The sequence below is a fragment of the Leopardus geoffroyi genome, chromosome B1 (genome assembly GCF_018350155.1).
Source record: "Leopardus geoffroyi isolate Oge1 chromosome B1, O.geoffroyi_Oge1_pat1.0, whole genome shotgun sequence".
NCBI classification, from domain to species: Eukaryota; Metazoa; Chordata; class Mammalia; order Carnivora; family Felidae; genus Leopardus; species Leopardus geoffroyi.
In genome coordinates this window covers 150181596-150208135 of record NC_059327.1, presented here as the reverse complement: position 1 = coordinate 150208135, position 26540 = coordinate 150181596, and the positions used below count along the sequence as shown (strand labels likewise).

General features: G+C 32.4%; 1 protein-coding gene across 2 annotated transcripts in view; it reads right to left on the bottom strand.

Annotated features, from left to right (window-relative positions):
- UBA6 (ubiquitin like modifier activating enzyme 6) overlaps positions 1–26540 on the bottom strand; it is a 90337-nt gene that overhangs the window by 13971 nt on the left and 49826 nt on the right. For both annotated transcript variants that reach the window (XM_045473874.1, XM_045473875.1), the window contains 17 exons: positions 26056–26118; positions 25234–25310; positions 24553–24619; positions 18164–18307; positions 16915–16982; positions 15723–15801; positions 14496–14576; positions 10080–10157; positions 8557–8738; positions 6964–7069; positions 4932–5021; positions 4755–4835; positions 3870–3998; positions 2247–2298; positions 2095–2158; positions 1203–1272; positions 603–674 (listed from right to left, as the gene is read on the bottom strand). In XM_045473874.1, the coding sequence (XP_045329830.1) occupies positions 603–674; positions 1203–1272; positions 2095–2158; positions 2247–2298; positions 3870–3998; positions 4755–4835; positions 4932–5021; positions 6964–7069; positions 8557–8738; positions 10080–10157; positions 14496–14576; positions 15723–15801; positions 16915–16982; positions 18164–18307; positions 24553–24619; positions 25234–25310; positions 26056–26118 (1503 nt within the window). The remainder of the gene's footprint in view (positions 1–602; positions 675–1202; positions 1273–2094; positions 2159–2246; positions 2299–3869; positions 3999–4754; positions 4836–4931; positions 5022–6963; positions 7070–8556; positions 8739–10079; positions 10158–14495; positions 14577–15722; positions 15802–16914; positions 16983–18163; positions 18308–24552; positions 24620–25233; positions 25311–26055; positions 26119–26540) is intronic.

The window sequence follows — 26540 nt, the reverse complement described above, 5'->3', positions numbered from 1 at the left end:
CTTTCTCATGTCCCATACAATCATTCTTAACACAACAGACAGAGTCAGCCTTTTAAATATAAGCCAGATTGCGTCCTCTGCTTAAAATCCTCCACTGGCTTATCTCCTAATAAATCATGAAGTACTTATCATAACCCCAAGTATCTCTCATATCTGTCTACCAATCTTCTTGAATATTCTCTTTCAGAAAAATCCTGGCCTTCAAATCTTTTAAGGCCTTTCTCTGAACTTGTTCCTGCTTATGTGCATTATTCTTTCAACACGTAATAGCATGGCTCACTCTATCGCTTCCTTCAGGTTTCTGCCCAAATGTTACCATATCACAGAGGCTTTCCCCTTTTATCCCACATAAAATGAAACCGGTTTCATCATCCTTTCTTTTCCTTGTTTTATTTTTGGTTCTTAGCACTAAGTCCTATTGTAATATTATGTAATAGCTTTTTTTTTTTTAACAGTCTGCCTCTGGTCCATTAGATGATATAACATCCATAACAGCAAGAATTTTGTTTTGTTTACTATGGGATTCTCCAGGTTGAGAATGGGACTTGACACTAGTAAAATTTCAATAACTATTTGCTGAGTGAATAAATTTCTAAACATACCTTGTTGGAAGGTTTGAATTCTTGAATCTTTACTTCAGAAAGAATATTCAAGAGGGCATCTGCTGATAAGTCCTGTTTTGTTAAAAAGTAATTTTATCAACAAACGTTTTTAAAAATTCTGAATTCTAAAAAATTCTGGACTAATAAGGTCCTTTATCATACTAAAATATTTGAGTAATTTATCATCTGACTATTTAGAACACATCTATTTGTGACATTTACCTTTATTCTATAGAAATATCATCCATAAAGGCTGGGGGGGGCAGGGGTGGTATGGGTGAAAAATTACGTATTAGTCAACAAACCTGAAATCTTAGTTCTTTCCATTCATTTTAAAAAGGTAATTTTGGGACTGGTTGTATCAGACTGAGTGCTCTGAGGTCAGAGACTATCTCATCATTGTTTTATAAAGTTCCCTGCACAAAGTTATACTCAATAAATGTTGACTCAATAAAATAAATAAATAAATGGAATTCATACCTTTGGAAGCAGAAAAATATTTAAATGGTTCAAGATGAATGTAGGTGATGCAATTAGCTGCTAGATCATCTAATTTTTACCTGGTTTTGTATCACTGCTAGAGCTTGAAGGTTATCTTACCTCTTCTGTAAATGGAATGCAATAGACTGCAGCATACAGTTTTGCGGCATTCAGAAGAAAACTGAAGTGCCTTTTGAAATAAAAAATAAAGCAAAGTGTGAATGCACAGTTTTAAAGGTGTTTAATTCATCAAAAACTATAGTCTTTTGAAATGTTGAAGAAAATAATCACAGAACTTTTGTTACAGGAATATTTAAAAGTTAGGCAATGAGGTCCTGGTCTAGACCAAAGCATTTCAGAAGCTATAAGAAACATTAGCTATTTATCCTCATAAGTAGTAATATTCAGGAGAGGAGGGGCAAAAAGTAGAAAAATTAGACTAGTGAAAGAAAATTCACTTTAATTCATAAAAAAATTAGAAATTTGGTTTTAAAGAGCATACATTAGGCTCAACTTAAGCAAGTGACTTTGGTAAAAACAAAAGTAAGTTTTACAGGAGAAGCAGTCAGGGTAAGGTGACTAGAAGCCTAACATAAGCACCAGATGAGGAAATTAAATGGAGTTACTTGTTGAAAGGAAGGTTAACAGGCTCAATGTTTAACATACAACTTAAGTTTTTTAAAATTTGGCTTCATATAATAGGAAAACATTTGTTGTCATTTCTTGTTTTTTTTCTTATGGATAAAGTCAAAGAGGTAACACTTCGGATCCACTTTAGAGAAGATAAAAATAAAGAAGTTATTTTACCATGTAAATAAATAGATTCACGTATGTGGGGGAGAAGGGCTGTGGCTGGCTTTGTTGGCCAGACTAATGAGCTAACTCTTAGATTAACAGGGATGCACTAATTTAACACTTAAAGAGCCTGAAGTTTCACCCTGCCATGTAAAACTATACTCAGTCAAGAAATTTACAACAAAGGATGCATATAAAGCTGGATATAAATACTTACAAAGGTTCATTTAAATCAAATTTTATTGGAGATGGAGGCCTCTTTGGTGATTGCCAAAACAAACCTAAAACAAGACACAAATATTATTTTCATTGTATTTATCCAGTAATAAATTATATTAATTGTTCTTCTCAACACTTGGTTACACTTACTGCCATCTTTTAATCGTGTGTCTAGAGGAAAGCAGTGAAGAAGCTGAAGAGCCTAAAGAAAAAAAAATCAATTAAAAAAATCATTACTTAACATTATCTGAGGTAAAAAAAAAAAAAAAAAAAATCTCAACACACAAAAAGATATACAGTGAAGTTTCCAGCCACTCTTATACTCCCTCTGTCCATTGTCTTGTCACGGCCCTCTATACCTGGAATAACTTCTACTGCTATTTTTTTTTTTTAATCAATACTTATAGTTTTTTTTTTTCTTTGCATCCACAACAAACATGAATATACATTACTCCTTTTTTTTTTAAAGTAGGTTTCATTACAAAGCCCATCTTCGGACTTGAACTCATGACTCTGACATCAAGACTTGAACAGAGATCAGGAGTCGGACGTTTAACTGACTAAGCTACTCAGGTACCTGTATTTTATACCTTTTTACACAAAAGGTGGCATATTTTACATACCATTATGCTCCTTTCAAAGGGCTAATCCTTGAAATAAAAATTAAACCGGTAAAAATATACAGCATTTTGTATTTAGAAATGATAAATGACGTTTGAGATTTGCTTCAAAACCATCTGGGGAGGTATAAAGATGAAACAAGATTATCTACAAATTGATACAAAATTAACAAAATTTGTTAAACCTCGGTGACAGATTCATGAAGTTTACATTATACCTTTTTTTCTATTTTCTACAGTAGAATTTTTCCAGAAAAAAGCTTTAAAAAAGTACAAAAGATAATCAGGACTAAAAAGAGTTCTTCAGATTTTGAGACAAGAGGTCATTGATTATAATGGTAAAAATAATTTGAATAGGAGTGGGGAAAGAAGACACGTTAACTGGAAGAGGAAGTAGCAACACTAAGTATAAGACCCCTTTTCTAAGTAGCAAAGAAGGAAGGGAAAGGCAAGGATAAATGTAATCTAAAGACTTTTTTAAAAAAGATTACCTTACTTTATATTCTGATAGGTATGGGCCTGAAGATGGGGAGAGGCTCAGGAGAGAAGGCAGGACACATTCTAGCAAGTGCAAGTAATAGGGGATGGGAATAACAGCTAATAGTAAGCATTTCTGGGCTAGGTTCTACTCAAAATGCTTCACAGGTATTAACTCATTTGATCCTCACACTACCATATGAATTACACACCAATTTAATATCCCCATCTTACAAATGAGGAAAGAGACACCAAACAGACATAAAATGTGATTTTGAATATGGATGGGCAAGGCGAAATTCAACACAATTTCTGACTGAATCTATTTTCTCAATTTCTTGCTTTATTCTGAACAACAAACTTCTTTTAGACTACTAATAAAATGTATTCCTTATTTTCTAAAAGAACCTGTATCTGAAACCCAATATTGCACACAGAAGGATAAGGATCAGTTAAATGCAGAACTGACAAACCAATGGATGGAGTTTAAGTGTATTCTTTTAACACTCAAAGAGAAATCAGTTCTGTGCCCTGCACTTGTTTTCACTTAACTTACTATTTTTTGAAAAGATTCCTGAAAGAAAAAGTAGACATTTTGGTCCAGTGAAATTAATTCGGTAGCAATTAAATGAGCCAAGCTAATATCTCTTCTTAATGTTTTATAATGCATACTTACCTTATGGTTAAAATATTTTTCAAACTTTAATCTTGCTAATTCTACACATTGGGACCAGTTTCTAGGTCTTCTGCTAAGCAACTTAATAACTTGAAAACAGCCTTCTAAACTGTGTCCAGTTTGTATCTTCTAGAGAGAAAAAAAAAGCAAAGTAAGTATATTTCCAAGTAAACACACACACACACACACACACACACACACACACACACACCCATTCCTGGGAAGTATTAGCCAAAGTTTGAAGTACCAGCTCATGTGATTTATGACTAATTTTTTCACTGTGAGCTCCTTGTCCCTGCCTTTTTCTTCTCCATCTTTCTCTCCTTTTTTGGAGGGGGAATGGGAAAAGACAGTACATGAAATTTCACCTGTAGAGTTTCTCATCTGACAAGTTATCCTTATGTCTTGCTAGTTATTAGTACTACATATGTACCTAACAAAAGAAGTGCTATGAATAATACTTTATACTAAAAAGTTGGTCTGTTTAGTGCAGGAATAAAGAAAAGTAAGAAAATACCTTTAAAGTCGCCCTCATCATAGGAGTATTAACACTACCATCCATTCACAAAATTTTCACTAGAATTCACGTTGGGTTTTTTTCAAACAGTTTAACAAGTTGTTTTATTACACAAAGCTATCATTTTTATGACATCTTTTTTAGGTTGAAGCATATGAATTGTTTTGTGGGTCAAACATGGTCAAATAATGGCAATTCCACATAGCTCATACAAACTACAAAAAAGTCATTTGTGACTTGCTAATGTCAAGATTCCTCATGCACAATGATGTTTTTTAAAGAGGTGAAATAAACTATTTGTAGGCAATATGCAAATAAGATTACACTGAGACAGTGTTGACATTATATTAAAATGTATTGATTTTTACCTGTAAGACTTCTTCTGCAGATGGATAGGTTTGCCAAAATTTGTTAAACAATGAAGGCTTATGGGAAAAGGAACTTTCAAACTTACATGTAAGGGGAAAAAAAGAAAAAAAGTTAAAAACTGGATAATCTTCTATTCACTTCAAAGAAAAATTTCTTGAAAAAAAGATCTTTATTACCTTATCTCTTGCCCACTGTATAGTGTGTTCAATAGCAGCTGGAAAGGACTTTAGAGTACAAAATGGTATTTCCTCTTCTGGGGGATCCCGCTAATTTATAAAATATGACAACAGATAGTTAAGAAAGGCAACAACAATTTTTTATTGATTAAATTTACTTGAGTATTTTAAGACCATTAAAATTTTTAAAAAAATAACAAAATGAATCCAACGTTTTTATATCTTCTTTCTCCTAGGCAATAAGAGGAAAACTGGATTCTTTTGACACTTAATCATCTGTCAATAGCAACGTAACAAAAAACATGAATTCTATTATAACTTATTATCTGTGCACTTATTTGGTACCACATAGTACTTACAGGCAGACTTCCATATATAATTAATTTTTGTCCTCCAAGAATCAGGGTGACATTGAAAACTTTACAATATTCCCCAACATTCCCTACTTTGAAAAGTAATTCAAGAATCCCCAAAAAGGTGCTCAGTATACCATGTGTTTGTTTCTCCATGGAGAAAAAAATTTAGGAGCAGGGATCCTATGTCTTTGATGCTTGGTATAGTTTCTTGCAGAAAGTGTGTATTAAATAAACAGCTAATAAGAAAGAATGAAATCTTGCCGTTTACAACAAGATGGATAAAGCTACAGAGTACTATGCTAAGCGAAATAAGAGAAAGACAAAAGACTGTATGATTTTACTCATATGTGGGATTTAAGAAACAAAACAAACAAGCAAAGGGGAAAAAATAAGAGAGAGGCAAACCAATAAACAGACTCTTAACTACAGAGAACAAACTGATGGTTACCAGAGGGGGGTGGGGTGGGGGGATGGGTAATAGAAGTGATGGGGATTTAGGAGTACACTTGTGATGAGGACTGTTATGGTATTTTTGAATCACTATATTGTACACTTGAAACGAATATTACACTGTATGGTAACTAACTGAAATTTAAACGAAAACTTAAATAAGATAAAAAATTAAAATTTAAGAAATACTTTCAGAAAAAAAAAAAAAAAAAAGAAACGGCAAATGCCTATGTTGTCTCAGGTAAATATACCAATGAAAAAATACCCACATCCTATTACAGGGTACATTTGGTTTAACCACTATAAAATGACACACTTTGTCTCTTTTCACTTAGAGATTTATATTTTAGTTTGTTGAGCTATGAAATACCATAAAATGTTTTATAAACCAAAGAGGGAAGCCAGAAGAGAAACCTGTTTTTTCTGGGTATTAAGCCAGAGAATATAGGAAACGATGTGGAATATAGGGAAAAATGTGGTACAATGACAGAATCAAGGGAACTTTTAGAATTCTACAGACTTCTCTACTTTGAAAATCTTCCAACATGACCTCATAATTTTCTCCATGTAATTTCCTTCAAATTAAGCTTCTAAATTTTTTCTACTATAATGTTTTTACTATAAACTTTATTTCATAAGAGTAAATGGGAAAACAAATTTTATAAATGTTTAATAATTTTACTAAAGCAAACCTACCTATTAAATACAGTGATTTTACACTTGTTAAAAAAAGAACAACAACACTATTCTTTCCATTTTACAACCTGCGTTGATCTTTTTTAAAATCCTAAAGCCTACATTTCCTAGGCCAGAGTTTTTCAATTTTGGCAGTATATCAAAATCACTTGCAGAGATTAAATAAAATTATTACTATATCTCTATATATCTCTATCTCTTTATGTATATATGTACTGGCTCCCCCTGTGGAGCAATTGGATCTTCAGTTAAGATTTTGGACAGGTCACCAGTTCAAAGTTTGTGAGAAAAGCAATCATGCACCTCTGAGAAATCAAACAGTAAACATAACAATAAGACAGTGGAAAGACAAGAAACAAAATTTGAAAATTTAAAAAGGTTAAGTTCAGCTGTATTTTAAAAAATACACATGCACATATGCATAGAAATTATTGACAGAATGGACACATTAGGAAAGATAAATCAAATCTCTGACTGAAGAGAAAAAAAAATGAGATAAGAGACATTTATTGCAAAATTGGTTCACTTACATGACTATTATAGGATTCAGTTAAATGAGGTACGATAACTTCAGTGTGTCCCTTAGTGCCCATTGTTCCAGAATCTAAGAGGGGTCGTAGATTTGCTAAGCAACGGCTATTTGAAAAGATAATAGGTAACGAACATTTAAGTGAGCAATAACAATGTAAGCACAGGACATCTTACCACTTTCTGTTGGTCATTTCACACACTGATCACTTAGTGAGCGTAGTATCTTAGGAAACAGATACATTACCACCAAACAATGCATTTATCATTTCCATCCCCCCTCCTTCCACAAATTCTGTTGTCCAATCTGATAATTTCTTCTCTTTCTCTTCTTACTAGATTTTGGGCTTCAACTTCTTTTTACTCTAGGTTAACTCTTTGCTAATGTCTATTTCTTCCTTGGTTATTTTTGGACTATAAGTTCTGTCTTACTATATCTTCTCAGTGTTCTCTTTATCCCAAACAATATTAACCTCCTTTTTTTTAAACTTACAATACCTATTTTCTACACACTTTAATTTCTTAAAAGTTTTTATTCTTCCTTCCTCTGCCCAAGACAATAAACTTTAAAAAAAAATTTTTTTTTTAATGTTTATTATTTTTCAGAGAGAGAGAGAATGACCAAGAACAAGCAGGGAAGGGGCAGAGAGAGAGGGAGACATAGAATCGGAAGCAGGCTCCAGGCTCTGAGCTGTCAGCACAGAGCCGGATGCGCGGCTCAAACTCACAGACGCTGAGATCATGACGTGAGCTGTAGTCGGCCGCCCAACTGACTGAGCCACCCAGACGCCCCCAAGACAATAAACTTTTAACTACACTCTAGACTGGCAAATTTTCCTCCGTTTAATAAATTTGCTCAACTAGAGCCGTAACATTAAAGAGTCATATAAAGATGTAAGAAAAATTAGTAAGGTATACACATAATATTCATTCATCTACTTATTTAACAACTATTTACTGAATGTGTTGGGCACTGAGAATACAGTGATGGGAAAATAAATGGTCCTTTAATAAATGATTTAGTGAGCTAACAAATATTAATTAAATATATCAATAAAAATAAACACTATAAGGGAAAAAACAAATGCTGATTACCATACGGGGATCTACAGAATTGAGTCATTAAAGAAAGTCTCTTTGAATAAAGACATTTAGGCTAAAACTGAAAGGATGTGAAAATAAACCAAAGTAGGCAGATTTGGAGTCAGGAGTTTTAAACAAGGTAAACAATTTCCTGAGTCTGAACGAGAGAATGTACTCTCACTCTCAAGTGAAAAAGCGTTGGATGCCTTATAAGAACTCAAAGAAGAAATGTGTAGCTGGAATAAGGGGAGCCAGCAAATAGGTAAATTTTAAGCTGGAGTGATAGACAAATGGCAGACACTCTACAAAAAACATTTAGGCCATGTTAAAGATTTTGAATTTTATCCTAGGTATAATGGGAAATCATAAAAAGGATTTGGATTCAAGGAGAACTACAATAGAAATACAAAGAATAATCAGGAAATTGGATAACTTTTCAATAAATAGGTGTGGAAAAGAAGTGATAACAAAAGAAAAGGCAATTTTTATGAATCCGTATTTCAAGAACATACCTGTCTACATATCTCCTGGCTTCCACATTATCTAATGCTGTAATAATTATATCTTGTTTAGTATAGAACTCATCATTGTAAATAGCCTCAGTGGCTGGACATACTTTGTTCAAGTGTGCATCTATCTTGAATTGAGGATTTATTTTCAGGGTTGCGTCAGCAGCAGTATAGCTTTTAGGTTTCTAAACAAATAACAAACAAAAACAGAAATAATAAATATTAAACAGAAAAGCTAGGCCATGACAGAACTTACATTTTTTACATGAGAGTAATGAGACCAGCTTTCATTTTTGGTTTGTGGACATTGCATTCATTGTACATTGTACATTTAACAATCCATATTAGTCTGAATAATTAACAATTTACTAATGGAAATCTAAACAACCTCTATTTTATAGCTATTGTTCTTTAGAGTTCTTAAAATATCAGTTATTAAAGGTACAATTCCTTCTAATATGAAGGTTTAAACTAGAAATGTGCCTAGAAAAAATAAGAACAGTGAATTCATTGAAATATTAGAAATCCTAACTGCAGAAAATGAGCTCTCAGAGGTATGCAAAGTTAACACACTAGTACTAAAATTTAAAAAATACTACTATTTCTGGATGGAAATATTAAAGAAATAATATACATTTTAGTTTTATAAGAGAGTCCCCTTGACAGGTATTTACTTCTCAGTGCTGTCAAGCATGTAGGCAAATTACAAACTTTGTTAGAACTCAGTAAAATAAGAATAAACAGACTTTAACAGTTCTTCTGTAAGTAAAATGCACAAAATAAATGAATTTTGTGACATATATTTTGGTTCCTGACAGACCTTATTAATTTTTTTTTTGTATTTGGATAGGTGAGGCAATTAGGTTAATTATGCCATCTGTTTTAGTTATTACTTTTCTGTTCATGACATTCCTTAGTTTACCAAGATTATCAATGGGCTATTGAAAAATAAAGTGCAAAAACATTTCTAAAGAAAAAGCAAATATGCCTGACTGCCTAAAGTGTTTCTTTTCTTGACTGAATATTTTGATCTCTATGAAAAAGACTGAAAACCAGGAATATTTTACAATGAAGAGGATGTTAATTAAATAGTCAAGCAAGATCAAAGAGCAAAAAATTCTAAGTGCTAAACTTTACCTATTTGGTAATAAAGACTCCCCTTCCTTCCAAAAAAGAGTGCCAAATGTGTGATTTAGTAAAACCTTAAATTAGGAAATCTGTCTCTGAAAGCTTAGTTTCTAAGATTACATATGTACATACACCTTGATTATAAAATGAAAAACATACTGCCCATGATTTACAACTTACATCTTATATCCAAAATCAATGCAAAACCCAATTTTTATATTAAAAAATAATTTTATATTTTTCCCCAAATGTCATTCCCATTGTTTGATAATTTGAGATTCTAATAAAATAAAAACACATTAGGTTTGCTCAAGTGCAATTTTCTATTTATAAAAAAACAAACTCTCTTTTTTGTGGAACACAATAGATTATTTAAATTTGAAACAGTAGCAACAAACCTGTATGTGGTGAGGACGAAACAGGAACTGTCTATTCAAGTTGGATTTTTCTATCAAGTCAGGATCTGTAACTGTAACCTAGTATCAAGTAAAGAAAAAAGCTGAAATCACGTCAGAGAAAAATTTAAATTGATTTTGCTTTTCTCAGAAAGACTAAAACAATTATGCTAATTATTTTAGGTGGTAGAAGTTATAATACAAATATTCCAATGGTTACCAATGCTAATGTTTTTATACTATATTTAACTATAATTAATGTTTAGCACAGGAACATGTTAAACAAGACAGCTGAAACTGATGGCAATTCATGTTCAAAACTTTTTTCTAATTATTCAAGACAAAATGGAGACTAAAACATCACCATCACATTTTAGAAACATGTAATAGATTAGCCATAGAGGAGTTAAACATATTTCTTCTTTCTAAACATACTTGTTTTAAATTGCAACAAATTTGGAAAAGAATGCTTACATGTTCCAATTTGAAAGGAACTCTTGCTAAAGCAGAGGTCTACAAACTACAGTGCAGGCAGGCTGCCTGGTTTTGTAAATAAATTTTGTTGAAACACTGTCATGCCATTTGTTTGAAGTATTGTCTATGGCTGTTGTCACACTATAATTGCAGAGCTGAGTAGTTGTGACAGAGACCCTTGGTTCACAAGTCAAGAAGAGCTGCAATCTGGTCCTTTAAGAAAAAGTTTGCAGACATTCCAAGGAATAAGATGAAAAAAAAGCAGCTCCAAGATACTCAGAAAAATACTGATAATGCGTTTGTCACTTAAGTTGGCATTTGTACGAAATTGACTAGAAGCAGTATTTCTCCAGTGTGTTTAAGATGTTAGATGTTGACTGACGTTCACAAACACATTCACTTTCTTTCAACTGGTATTTCCTGAATATATGTTTTTTGGGGGGTTGTTTTCAACATTTCTATATGTGTTAGAGTGTGTCTTTTATTTTTTAAGTTTATTTATTTGTTTTTAGAGTGTGTGCGCAGGCGTGCACAACTGGGGGAAGGGAGGTGGTGTGGGATATAGAGGATCCAAAGCCAGCTCTGTGCTGACAAGAGAGTCCCACATGGGGCTTGAACTCATGATCTGTGAGATCATGACCTGAACCAAAGTCAGATACAGTCAGATGCCCAACCAACTGAGCCATCCAGGTGCCCCAGAGTATCTCCTTTAAATAAGAAAAAAAAAAAGCACCAGACAGAAAATGTCTTTTAACAATAAGTTTAATCAATATATAATTATTGTGATTACGGATATAAGCCTTTTTTTCCTACCTCCTCCCTGACTCCACTTTTCATCCATTTCCATTTTTTTTTTTTTTGGCTTAAGTTTCCTTAATTCCAATCCCCTTCATTCCTCACTGAATTGGTTCAGAAGTTAAACATTTGTTTCTATGTGGTTACACCCAAAATTTTCACATGCACATGTGACTTAAGATCTAAAATTAATGACAATTTCTGTCTTCCTCCTGAACAATCAGGATATTTGAAATCTCCCTTCCACCTTCCTTATCAATGAACAGCATTTTACTTATTTTGAATCATCCCATCCCCAAAGTCAATATTTTAATTAAAGGTTAAAAAAACCCTCAGTGCTTATTTAAATCTGAGAAGGCTGACAAAGGCTGCCACTACTTACCCTTGCTTTATGCACTGTCCATGTTATCTAATAGTTCTTTCAATGAGAATCAATTAAGTGATAACCTTTCATCATTTCACTTGTCAGTTATTTTTACTTCTCTTGAAAGATAATTTAGCTGGGTATAGAAATCTAGGTTACTTTTCCCTTACATTATGAAGATACCCTTTCCTATCTTTAGGTGTGCATTTATTGCTGATGAGAAATCTATACGGTAATCTCTTTTTTTAATCTTTGCCTTTGATTTGGTGACCAGTTTACCTTTGCAATCTCAACACAACTGTTTCTAACTCTGGAAACTTTTGTCATTATCCTTGGAATATATTGCTTCTTCATTATCTTCACTCTTTCTGAAAGTTCTATTATACTTATGTTGGATCATGCAAATGCGTCTTCTTTCATTAAAACAAGGTATCTTTCTGCACTACATTCTGGGTGCGTATCTTCTATTCATCAATTCTCACTTTAGCTATATATGAATTTTAAGTTCACTGGACTATACAGAAATTCTTATCTGGCTTTTTATAAAACTTAGTGCTTTCCCCCCGCCCCCTCATGTTTCTATTTCTTTTTTCTTTTTTTTCACCTTTGGTCATTTCAAACTTTAACATTTGTTTGTTCTGTTATTATTATCTTTTTAAGTTTATTCATTTTTGAGACAGAGAGAATCTCAAGCAGACTCCACGCTGTCAGCACAGAGCTTGATGCAGGACTCAAACTCACTAACTGTGAGATTGTGACCTGAGCTGAAATCAAGAGCTGGACGCTTAACCAATTGAGCCACCCAGGCACCCCTGTTTGTTCTATTATTTGTAGCACTCCTGTTATCTACAGTTCTTAGCTAATCTTCTGTTTTCATTGGCTGATTATTCTTCCAAGTGGTGCCTTTTTTCTAGTGGATTGTCATTTTTTTATTGTGAATTGTCTTGAATGGATGTTCATTTCTCTGCACAGTTCTATGTACTCTTGGTGTTAAGGTATCACCATGATGCAGTTTTACATTTATTTTAGTCAGAGCTCTGTTGATTTTAATGGTCTTATTTGTTACATTCATCTCTCTCCTTAAAGTTTTTTTTTTTTTTTTTAAGAAATATTTTTTAGAAAACAAATATCTACTTACACTGAAAGAGAAAGTGTGTGTACATGAGCAGGGGAGGAGCAGAGAGAGAGAGGGAAAGAGAATCCCAAGGAGGCTCAGCGCAGAGCTCATGCGGGACGTGATCTCATGAACCATGACATCATGACTTGAGTCAAAATCAAGAGTCGGATGCTTAACCAACTGAGCCACCCAGGCATGACTCTGCTTGGATAAATTTTTATATAATGTTGGATTCCATATACCAGTGTGGTACGTGCTTTTAGTTAACAGTTTCTCACGAGTTACTTCTCTATTTAATGTTTTGGACATACTCAAGATTGAAACACTTATGAATAATCACAGGTTTAGCTCAGGAATTAATTTCTCTCTTGGTTCCTAGGGACTTCTCTTTCCTTCTTCTTAGTTTGGCTACATCTATAAACACTTTTAAAAAAGAGTAATTTATATAGCGAGTCTATGTATTTGCCGTAAGATAGAGATCTGTGCACATTAACTTACTTTTTGTTACCTGAAGTCAGTATGTTTGTTTACTACAATTCTTTTCCTGACCTTTATATGCTGGAATTCTTTTCCTGATCTTTATATGCTGACAGGCATTATGCATTATAAATTTCCAAGGAGTTAAGGTATTCAGGTGATTCCCAAACTTAGGTAAGCAAGATTTTTTTTTTAAAGAAATAGATTTTAAAGAATAGTGGTTTGTGAAACACAACTTAGGAAATGCAAAGCAGGAATAATATCATATGTAAGAACATCTGCCTATAACTGTGATAGTAATAAATGCCCTTTTTAAGTAGAATATTAAGCCAGGCTTTATAAATTATAAAATGTGAGCTAGTATACAAATTTTAGCCATTTCATTATTTACTGTTAGTCACTATGATAAATCACTACTCTGGGAAGCTAGTTTATATCTTAAGGGCAAAACAAAATCAGTGACATATTTTTATTTAAATATAAGACATGGCTACCCAATTAACTCACATTTATCACCTTTAGAATTTAAATTGTACACCGAAATTTGTATTATTCCCTCTCCTTTTGATAATCACTAATTGAAACTATACCTGAGAACTCTGCCACTTTCTAATGTTAGCTTCTTCTATCTTAAAGATTTATCTAATAATTAATAAGAAATATTAATAGAAATAGTAACAATTCTAATGTGCTTTATGGTTTGCAGAGCCCTTTCACATTTGATCTTCATAATTACATTATGTGCTATGAAGTACATATATCGGTTTCATAGTATTAGAGAAAGAAATTGAGGAACAGAGAATTAAAAATATGTTGCCATAGGGTCACATACCTTTTGAACAGTGGTCAGGCTAGAATCAGAATCTTTCAATTTCTAGCTTAAGTCTTTCTCCTCAGAAATCAGTATTTCAGCTCTATGCAGTCAAATATAGTTAAAAAGTGGGCAGCAACAGAAATTTAAAAATTTAACTCTCAAGGATTTATATCTTTTGGTGTAAATGTTTATTTTTAAAAGAGAGTGGGGGAGGGGCAGAGAGAGAGGGAGACAGAGGATCTGAAGTAGGCTCTGCACTGACAGCAGAGAACCCAATGCAGGGCTCAAACTCAAGAACCGTGAGATCATGACATGAGCCGAAGTTGGACACTTAACTGACTGAGCCACCCGGGAGCCCCTCAAGGATTTATGTCTTACCATTCCTTTTTCTTTGCCTGTGCCAACACCAAGTAAAGCAAAATTTTTTAACATTTCACAGCCTATGGCTCCACATCCTACCTATGGAGAAGAAAAATGAAATATAACCGATTAAATAAAACCAAAACTACTAACTAAAGAGAAATTTCATCTTAAACTTACTTCAAATGACAATTTATAATATATACATACTTTTAAAAATAACTTGAATATCTGCGATTCATTTTACTTTAATTAATTTATGATACTATTATAACTGGTACAGTTAAAAATATATAAATCAAGTAAAGAAAAGCATAGTATTTACACTTCCTTTAAACAGAAGACACTCCAACAAAAGCTAACAGTTGAGCTCATTATTTCTATGAGATAGAAACAAATACCACAAAATATCAGTGCAGCATTTTAATGAAAAAGATTTTTTATTTACAGATAATTTTCAAAATTCATTTGATGGAGATTTTCTAAGAATTTCTATATGTATGTAAAAGCTTAGCAACAGTTGCGGACATTCAAAACATTATTTAAAAAATTATTACTAAAAATTAGAATTATTTTTAGAACTATAATTAAAAAACCCATAAATGACAAGAAAAGGAGTTTTTTTTGTATCAGGGAGAGATATCCTGCTAATGCACCAAGACATTTAAGAAAGTCAGATTTTACCTACATCTTCCTTCATGCGGTAAGAAAAAATTTTAAAACATGGAAAAATATCCCAAACCTAATTTTTAATGTATTTCTAGAAAATCATTTAATTTCCAAACTATCATACTCATATTTTAATTTTAAATGTATTGTTTCTATACTAGGGATTGGCAAATATTTTTTGTAAAGGGCCAGATAAATATTTTCTGTTTTGTAGGCCATATGGTTTCTGTCATAACTACTCACCTCTGCTATCATAACATGAAAGAAGCCACAAACAATATATAAATGAACGGGCTTGGCAGTGTTCCAATGAAACTTTACTTACAAAAACAGGCAGCAGCAGTACACTGGATTTTTTTTAGACCATATAAATCTTTCACCTTTTACAAAGATAGGCAGCAGGATTTCGCCTGTGGGCAATAATTGGCAAACTCCTGTCTTAAACTTTTACTGAATGTCTACTCTTTAGGAATTGTATTCACTCAAGACTCGAATTTGCTTTAATGAGTTAATTTGATGGTACACAATAGGAGTTTGACTGTACTACTTATTATTCTCATCATTATTTATACTTACCAAGAAGATATTCAACTTTTGCAGCTTCTGACACAAAGTGTCTCCAATGCAAGCTCGTAGGGCATCATATCTATCTCCTCTGCAGAAAATAATATATATCAAAAACCAGAAAGACAAAAAAAAATTGTTTAGTTTCACTACTGTTAATACAAATTTAATGTATATTTTAAATAGGATACGCTAGAATTCCTGACAACCTAAAGGAAAATTGTCTTATTTCAAGGAGGAAAAAAAACCCATTAAGAAATCAGTTTTTTCTTTTCCATTTGATTTAATATCCTATGTTCAAATGACTTATGTAAAGGTGACTTCAGTTTATCTAGAAAAGACAGTTTTCCAAGGTAGGAATTTTTAATAAAGGTTCCTAGAGAAGTCTATGGAGGAGCTTTGGAGTTGTTAACACATTTAAATTGAAAGAAGAACTTTGGATTATATGAATTTGGGGTAGAATGAATCCATAAACTTTTATTTCTCAGAGGTTTGACTCAAAAAGATGAAGAATGACTGATGTCAATATAAAAGTTGCAGAGAGCATCTATTTTCATCTAAGTTCAGAATGGTATTTTGTTTTGTTTTGACTTTATTTACTTATTTATTTAGAGAGCCCTGACATAGGGCTCTATCTCAACAAACACGAGAACATGACCTGAGCCGAAATTAAGAGTAGGACGCTTAACCAACTAAGCCACCCAGGTGCTTCCAGAATGGTGTTTTGCATGCTAACTATTATCATGGTGTACAATTTAAAACATTATATTCATTATTTATAAAATGGTAAAGAGATATTGCATTCTTTTGACACTTAAAATAACCTCTAAGTAGAGGAAAAAATGACTGTAGAAGTCAATAAGTTACAAGAAAAGACATCTAAGACAAATGCATATTTGAGCACAAACCCTTTTAACCTAGTTACCTCTCACAAACATTCAACTAGGAAAAAAAGAAAGAAAGGGGCACGTGGGTGGCTCAGTTGGTTAAGTGTCTGACTCTTGACTGTGGCTCAGGTCATAATCCCACGATTCGAAAGATCGAACCCTGCTTTGGGCTCTGTGCTGACAGCATGGAACCTGCTAGGGATTGTATCCCTCCCCCTCTCTCTGTCACTCCCTGGCTCGCACACTCTCTCTCTCTCTCTCAAAATAAATAAACATAAAAGAGAGAAAGAAAAGATAAAGAAAAAATTCAGAATTACCGTGGGAGAAATTCTTCACGTTCAGGTTTGTCTAGGGATTGGACAATATCTGCTGCTTCAATGTACAACTTTAAAGTAGAAGACAAAAACACAACTTACTATGTATAAACCTTAAATTGCTAGAAAAATTGGTTTTTCTCTTCCATGGGTATTTAATAGTCATTAAGGAAAACAATGATAAAAATGCCAAAACAGATTAATACATTAAAAAATATGATTTTTATACAGTACACATTCCTGTATTATTACTTCATTAAAACAATGGTTAAACCTGAAGGAACTGTTAAAAGATATAATTTGATTCATGTCACTTAGCCATCTTAAAAATGGTATATTCTAATTTCAACAAACAAAAGGAAAATTTCACCTCCAAATCTATACCACAGATGAAATGACCTAGAAAGCCACAGTTTTAGTATTAAAACAAAAACAACAAATTGAAATTAATTAAAAAAAGAATTCACTCTCATTTCCATTTAAGTAACTTATGTGGCTATATTTCAACTTAGTTAAATGGTTATTTACTTAATTATAACAAGACAGAATCTACATTAGTAACATACTTAACAGTTGTATCTAAACCAGACATTTACAATTGAACTTGTACTCTGTACTAAAATAAATCAAATAATTCAACAGCAAAATAGCATTATATGGATACTTTTTAAAACATAAAAAAAGATAAATGTTATATTCAAAATGTTAAAGTGTTTCAAAAGGAAAGGGCCTGAAGGGTATCCTTTGACACCCTCTGCCAATTATTCTTTTCGGTAACAAAAGCATAATTTTTTATTCCTTCTTAAGATGTATTTACCTATATAGTTCTCAAACTTATACCATTCCTATGCTTTTACTTTTAGAGTTTAAACCTAGGAAAGGATTCTGAAGATTTCTGGTGCCTAAAGATTCCATCCAACTGTTTAAAAGTCCTGAGAGTCCTTGAATGCTAAGCTGATCATACTGGAAAACTAAGTATAAGGGTAGAAAATTCATTCCTTCACTCTCACAAATGAGAAAAAAATCAACCCTAGAATACAACTTTGGGTTATATTCCAATAGCCTCAACCAATAATCTTGTCAGTTTCAATTAGAGAGTTAAATTTTGGTGGTGTATCACATCTAACTAATGCATCAAAAATATATTTTGAGGTTACCTTTATAATATATTAATATTTTAATTCATAACATTCACTGCATGGGTGGAAAATTTAATCTCAAGCCTATAAAAATATTGAAATACAAAACTTACCCACTGGCACAAAGGAGAAAACTTTCCTGTTACGGCTTTCAATACTTCTTGGCTAGCAACACCTCCTACTGCTGCAGCAAGTGGGGGTAAAAAACCTTGAGCAGTCCAAGAGAGCCAATGCACAATGTCAGCATTTACTTCCGGCTGAAACACAAGCCATGGAAGATAATAATCTTGGGCGCCAGGGTGGCTCAGTCAGTTAAGTGTCCAAATCTTGATTTTGGGCTCAGGTTGAGCACTACCTACCTCCCCCTCCCCCCGCCCCACCGCCTGCCAGCTGAGAGCACAGAGAGCCTACTTGGGATTCTCTCCCTCTCTCTCTGTTCCTCTCCCAATTACACACATACTCTCTTTCAAAATAAGTAAATAAACTTAAAAAAAAAACCCACAAGTTTTTACATATATACTCAACATGTCAATGACTTACTGTGAGAATTATTAAATTACTGTAGCTTAACTTCTAAAAAAGCTACTTAATTTTCCTACTAGATTTTAAGTCCTAAAAAAGTTCCAATCTCATAATAAAAGATCCAAGTGCATATTAGTTACCCTAAGCAGTATTTCTCTTTACCAGTAACTGCCCATTTTTGCTTTTTGAATCTATATGTTACACTAGGGCAAAATTTAAGATTAACTGGAACATCTACCATTTATAGCGTTTGTTAAAGATCAGTTCTGTGATGTCAGTCAGTATTTATAAACATCTAGAATTTTAAAAAACTGTTCTAATGGAAACTATGGGAAAATCTTGATCCCAAATAAATGAAAATAAAAATAAACTGATCCATAAAAAAATAAGAAGCTTTTAGCTGGAGTCTGAAGTAGTAAAAAAAAAAAAAGAAAAAAGTAAGAGTCAAAAATAATGAGGCACTAACATTGTTAGAAAAAAAGTGAGAGTAACATGGTAATTTTGCATATTTAAGAGCCAATCGTCATAAAGTTCTCATTATCATACTTAAAAACTGAAATGATGGTCCTTGAAATAAGATTTGTTTATTAGCATTTTAAAGGAAATATTGGAGAATTGGATTCTGGAGCTATTGTTTTAGCACAATTTCTTATTTGTGAGAAAGATCTTTTCATGACCTCTGGCTTCTCTTTCTCTTCCTGTTCTTTCAACATTAGTAACCTGAATCTTAACCTTAAGATTCAAATAGGGCTCAACTGCTCTGAAATCCTATGTAAAATAACACTACTTGTGCATTTAGGGGGTAATAGAAGGCTTTTATTACATTCTCAAAGATATTTGTGATACAAAAAGACATTACTATCTACTTACTATTCCACTCACTCCATTTCAGTGTTCTATATGTCATTATTTTTCAACTATTTAGCACTAAACTCAACCCTGATTATAATTTCATTTAAGCTGTGCCCTTTCTGAATGCAGAGATACTGGTGTAGTGATAATATTAAAAATAATGATGAGAATGCAAAGAGAAGCAGGTAATTTGTGTGAGCACCTAGTGTGAGTTGTCTATTAAATCCACATGTAATTTTCAAAATAATCCTAGGAAATATAATTTTTATCATACAGATTAGAAAACTGAAGTTTGAAAAAGCAATTTCCTTATGATTTTATAGCTAATAAGTGAAACTAGAATCTGAGCCCTAAAAGTCTAACTTACCAGTAGGTTACAATATCTCCCAAGATTCTATTATTTTTTAATTAAGAATGAACATAAGGGAATGGAAGCAAAAATAATATAAAAACAGGGAGGGGGACAAAATATAAGAGACTTTTAAATATAGAGAACAAACAGAGGGTTGCTGGAGGGGGGATGGGCTAAATGGGTAAGGGCTTAAGGAATCTACTCCTGAAATCATTGTTGCACCATGTGCTAAGTTGGATGTAAATTATAAAAAATAAATAAATTATACAAAATACAATGTCAAAAAAATAAAATATTAGTCCTGCAGAAGTTCTGAATAGGAAAGGATAAATAATGGATACAATGAGCAGAGAAGGATATGGAAAACTTTAAATCTGAACTAAGTGTTGAAGAATGAATTGCATTAGAATTGAAGTGGAAAGGATTCAGTTCAGGGAAAATGGCAACTCAAAGAAGAAGGAATGTGTGTAAAACTGAAAAAGCTGCAATGAATTTGCACGTTTTATATGAGAGGAAGAAAATAAGATCATATGTTAGAGTATGATTAGACTATGAAGAACACCAAAGACCATGGCTGACTTTGGACATGATAGAAAAAATAAAGGAAGCATTGGATGCTTTTGAGAAGAAAACTCATATGATGAAAGAAGTAGGATAATACAGCAGCAGAGTGGTAGAGAGATGAATAATTTCAATTTAAGTAAGCAGTTCTGGGGCTGATTCAATGAAAAAGTTGTAAGGTATGAGGACCTTAAGCTACAATGAAGGCAGACATAAAGATTAGAAATATTTCCAAAAACTTCTTTACAGCCACAATGATTAAACAGATATAGAGGAGAAAACCCAAAGATGGCCGAATGAGTGGGAGTAGCTCCAAATTTTGAACAAAGATACTCTGACAAATTTTGATACAGACTAGAAAATATGAGGAGTTATTGGAAAAAGAAGGGGAAATACGTTTGTGAGTTCAAATTTGGAAATGTTAAGTTCACTATGAAATAGGAATTTAAAATGGAAAATGTCATTCACTGGACTGAAGTTAACTGAAGAAAATAATATAGATATGAAATATGACAAAGGTACACAGTTTCTAGCATTTATTTACGTTAAAATATTTTCAACATGTTTCCAGATATTTGCTTGTATTATAACATCCAGAAGCCTATGGAAACCAAGTTTACAACAGTTAAAATCTATGAACATAGTGAACATTTTTTGCATTGTCAAATTAAGTAAAGAATTTTTAAGATAAATATTTAAAAAAAAAAAAGAACCACTCAAATCTGGGGAATTTTTGGTTGCCCTAGGATAAATAGCTCAAATCCAAATTTGCCTAAACAATCTCTAAAAACAGATACATATCCAAAAGAAGAGAAATAAACCAGTGGCAGGGTTTCAGGATCACTAGAAAACAGAGTATTATAAACTTCAAATTACCTGTAAATAGAAAAATAAGTACCAAACTCCAACAAAACTACTTCTGGACGTCACAATGCTATAAGCCTTCACAGAGAGCAGGAAGTGTGTAACCACAGAAAAGAGAATGAAAAGAGAACAGTGACAAACCACAGTCAAAATCATCCTGAGAAAACAGAAGCCCTAGCACTAAGTGCAAAAAGTACTGAACACGTATGTAATCTGGCAGATCTCAGCACTGCCTATGGCGAAAGAACTTCAGTGGGAGGCAATGATGTAAATAGAAAAAGGGCGACATTCTTTGACGCAGAAGACTAAATTAAGAAGAGAGGAAATTAATGATTTGGCAGAAATCAAAGAGATCTACAAGACACCAATACCTAACCACCAAAAACAAACAAACCCAACCATTAAAGAAACCCCTTTCTAGTATCCTAAGGGAACAAGGAGTTTTAGAAGTACAAATCTGAAAAAAGCACCCAAAACTCTTATCCTGCCCCCAAAATAGACAAAAAACAGTTTACTATACAAAAGTAACGTAAGAAGTAAACAGAAAATTGGAATCAAAACATTTCAGCCAATGAAAATTTCTCCTCCAAACAAATTATAAGGCAGTGGAAATCTGATTGAATGAATTATATCCTTAAAGAACACTTGAGAGATGTGGGAAAACAAACAAAAAAACCTCACCTCCAATCAGAAATTCAACTAAATACTAAAGGAATCCATTCCACCACCAATCCTCTCCCCGCAAAAGGAAAAAAATAAAAGAAAATCTGAATCTATGTATTAAAATGGGCTCATAATATGGGAAAAATGGACTGAATGATCAACTCTGAGATACAATCAGTTAAAATTATACACTTTACAGGTGAAAAAAACATACAAAACTACAAGGCAAAAAGGCCAGACTTACTTGTAAGAGTAAAAAATTAAGGTGGCATCATTATTTCTCAACAGTAAGATACCACTAAAGAAAGTAAGGCCTAGAATGTTATATTCAGCCAAGTTGCCTTTCAAGTATGGAGGCTACCAAAAATATTTAAAACATGTAAGAACTCAGAAAAAAATGTAATTCTGAGCTCCTTTGGAGAAATATACTAGAGACCACACTTGATTTCAAGAGTTACCACAGAGCTACAATAATCGAGATAGGATGATATTAGCAAAAAACAATGGAAGACAGAAACAACCAATGGAAGATAAAACATTGAGTTCAGAAACAGCCCTACACATATGTGGTCAATAAGTTATTGACAAAGAATACCCAGAATATAGAATAAGGAAAGAATTATCTTTTCAATAAATGGGCTAGAATTACTGGATATTGTACATACCAAAAAATTAATCTTGATCTATACATGGCAAAGTATGAACAAATGAACTCACAAAAGTATAAAACTGTGTCCAATGAATTAAAAATGTACAGTTGTGTACACTTGACCTACACTTGTATACTTTGCATGGCATACAAAAATGAAGTCACAAAACTATAAAAATTCTGGAAGAAAATACAGGACAGAAGCTGTGACCTTAGATTTAAAAGAAGGTATAAAACACATACCAAAAAAATGATACACTGAAGTTTATCAAAATTAAAAGCTTCTGCTCCTTAAAGACACTGTAATAAAATGAAAAGATGAGCCACGGACTAGAAGAGAATATTTGCAAAACATGTATCCTATGAAGGATTGATATCCAGAATATATAAAGAACTCAATCAATGAGAAAACCTACCTAACTAAAAAACAAAGATTTAAAAGGACAGTTTATTAAAGAAGAGATATGAGTGGCAAATAAGCAAATGAAAAAATACCAAATTCATAATGATCAATGAAATGGAAATTAAAACCAAAACAAGACATCAATGCACACACTTTAAAATGGCTAAAATCAAAGAAATAGATAATACACCATTATAGAGAGAATACAGAGCAATTCAAAATCTCATACATTTCTGGTGGAAATGCAAAATGGTATAGCCACTCTGCAAAACAATTTGGCAGTCTGTTATAAAACTAAACCTGTATCTATCATTTGTCTCTGTAATACACCACTAGGTGTTTACCCAAGAAAAATAAAAACATATGTCCACACCAAAATCTGTATGCATATGTTTGTAGGGGCTTTATTCATAATTGCCCACATTGGAAACCCAAATGTCCAGCTGGTACAGGGAAAAACAAACTGTGCTACACTTATACAATGGGCTACTTACTCAACCAATAAATAGGAATGAACATGCAACATGGATTAAACTCAAATTCATTATAATTAGTAAAAAAAATCCAGACTCAAAAGGCCACATATTGCATGATTTCATTTACATGACATTCTAAAAAAAAGGCAAAAATATTCTGGTTGCCATGGTTTGGCTGGGGGAGAGGGAGATGATTATAAAGAGGCATGAGGAAATTTTCTGGCCTTACGGAAATGTTTTATATCTTGATTATCGTGGTAGATATATGACTATACACTTTAATGGTGCACAGCTCAATTGTCTACAAATTTTTGTATAACTGTACATCTAAAAAGGGTGAAATTTTCTATATCTAAGTTTTATCTCAATAAATCTGATAAATCCCTAATCATATCATTCCTTGTAATCACAGACTTCATCAATCTATTTCTAGCTTTTCACACTTTTCTGTAACCACTAAATACACATACATAAAAGGTCTTTAACTTGTGGTTAATGACTCACTATTTTCAGTTCATTTGTTATTTCCTTTGTTTTAATCACATAAAATATGAGATCATATTATTCTTAACCACTAATGTTAAGACTTTACACTTCCCCCTCATTTTTATACCATAACAAAAACTATAAAATTTTCAACTAAGTGCACAAACACTGCTAACGTTGTTATCTGCTAAAATGAAACTACCGGCCAGCAGGAACTGGCACCATGACATGAAAAAATCGTTTTCTAGGTGATATGTCCAAACATGATATGCAAAATGCAATTAAGAGATATGAATATATAATGGAAAAAGATGATTTATAGGAAAACTTACAGCTATACAGTGAGTTTCAGTGGGTTAACAAAGTAAATCAGAAGAGATAATACTAATACTAAAAACATAGCAGGAGCAGAAAATAGTAATTACTATATGCCATATACTCAGATTCTAAGCGCTTCACAAAATTAAATCATTTAATGTTCACAGTAACACTCAGAGACAGGATAACCCTGTTTTATAGATTTATAAACTAAAGCAGAACAAATTTAAGTAACTTGCCTACTGTCACAGAGTCAATAAGCAGCAAAGCTGGGATCTGAAAGGTAAGAGAATATTAATATATAGAATGTTTATCATGTTACACCTTTTTTGATGGTCCTAACTTTGAATACTCACCTTCTCTTCTAGGGTTTCACTTATAGACGTTGCTAGTTTCAAGAGCTCTTCTGAATCTTGCTGGCACCTAGGATTCAAATGAAGCACCCCACTTTCAATATTCTTAATTGTCATAAACAGTAAGTCATATTCAAAACTAAAATTTAAGAAATCTGTAAGAAAAAAAGTGGAATTTTGCCAGCAGGTAGCATGAAGTGCTTCCCTGACTTGAAGGTAATGGACTCATAAATACATTAATTAAAAATCACGTTTACCTAAGGATAGTATATAAATAGGATAATGGTTTTAAATAGACAAGGCAAATACCTTTTGCAACAGTACTTCTGACTTAATAGACCAGAAAGTAAAAAGTTACATAGTGGATTCATAATTCAATAATTCTCAGATTTTTTATTTTAAAAAGTTTAAAAAGTAGCTTTTGAAGATTTCAAAATGGAAAAATTCTTACTGAGCATAATTCCATTTTTAGGAATTGATCTCTCCACTCCCACCAGAAAAAAGACCAGGTCATAATAAATGTTTATAGAGTTCAGTGTATCTAGTAGTGTTGCAACTATGAAGGGCTTTAGTTACTAAACTTTAGTTTCTAAACTAAAACATTTAAATGTTTTAAATTATAATTTCCCAAATACTGCTTTTATATAATAAGGAAAAAAAGTTATTTCAAATGAAGAACATTACCCAATATTTGGCTTGCGACTATAGCTCTCCTGGAACTGGTCCAAGGCAAGCATAGCTGTGTGAATCTGTAAAGGTGCCTATTTGGAACATTAAAAATTGTTCAACAGTTATTGAGTTCATAATATATGACAGGCACTGTGCTAATACTTTAAAAATTATTTAATTCTTATAATAAATTAATTAGATTAATACTATTATTATCTGTATTTAACACATGAGGAAGCTAAGCCTTAGATAAGTTAAACAACTTGACTTCAAGGCCATAAAGCTAAATTTAAGCAACAGATCCAAGTTTCAATCTCCGGTGATATAACCAGTTTTTAGTAGGTTATTCCTATGAAAGTCAGAGCAATATCAACTAAACAACACCAACAAGACATTTGTATAAGATCAAAATCACCTAATCCTTCTTCATCAAGTTATAAATTTGGAAACTGTTAATACTATTCTTTCCTTATCACAAATGCATTCACTGCTACAAAATTATATTCAGTGATTTAAAACAAAAGAATAAATGCTTCCAAGGTTTTTTAGGAAGAAACATGTATCATATAAAACTCTATATGGTTCAGAAAATCTTTTAGTAAGATCATTTTGTACAAATTATTGAAATAGTTTTTCAATTATCAAAGCTAACATATTATAAAAGTAAAATGTTTTTCTATTCTTAAAATTTTTCCATGATATAAATCCCTGTTTTTAATTCTTGGGAGTCAACTCTAGATATATGAATACAACCTTTATTAAAAAAACCTGACAGAAAGGTACCAATTCCCATGCCCTCTCTGCTGCCTCTCTCAAACCTACAAAGTGTTCATTTACCTCAGGTTTGCCAAAATCCACAATAAGGCACTTTGGATGTTTTATCTGCCTCTCCAATGGTTCCTTAATAGAAACAAAAACTATTACTTCAGAAACAAAAACTATTACTTCAAGCAAGTGATTACTTGACAAAAAATATAGAGCACTAAAAGCAATGCATCTCTCCCAAGGTCTGAAATAAATAAGGTTGGGCTAATTTGATTTAATAGAAATATAAAAGAGCTACCATTCCCCATTGTCTTCTTGCTAGACTTAATTTTTAATTCCACTTAATTCCACTTAAAGTGGAATAATTGACTAATAAAACAAAACATATACTGTTTCAGTGCTTGTTAAATCTTTCAAATATATATTAGCTTCATCTTTTATCTTACTTAGGGAGTAAGAAGTATGATCAACTCTTTGATGATTCACAAAAGTATAGATCCTCTGAGGTAAACAACTTATATACTTATATGCACTGGTATTCTAGTTATAATTTTTTT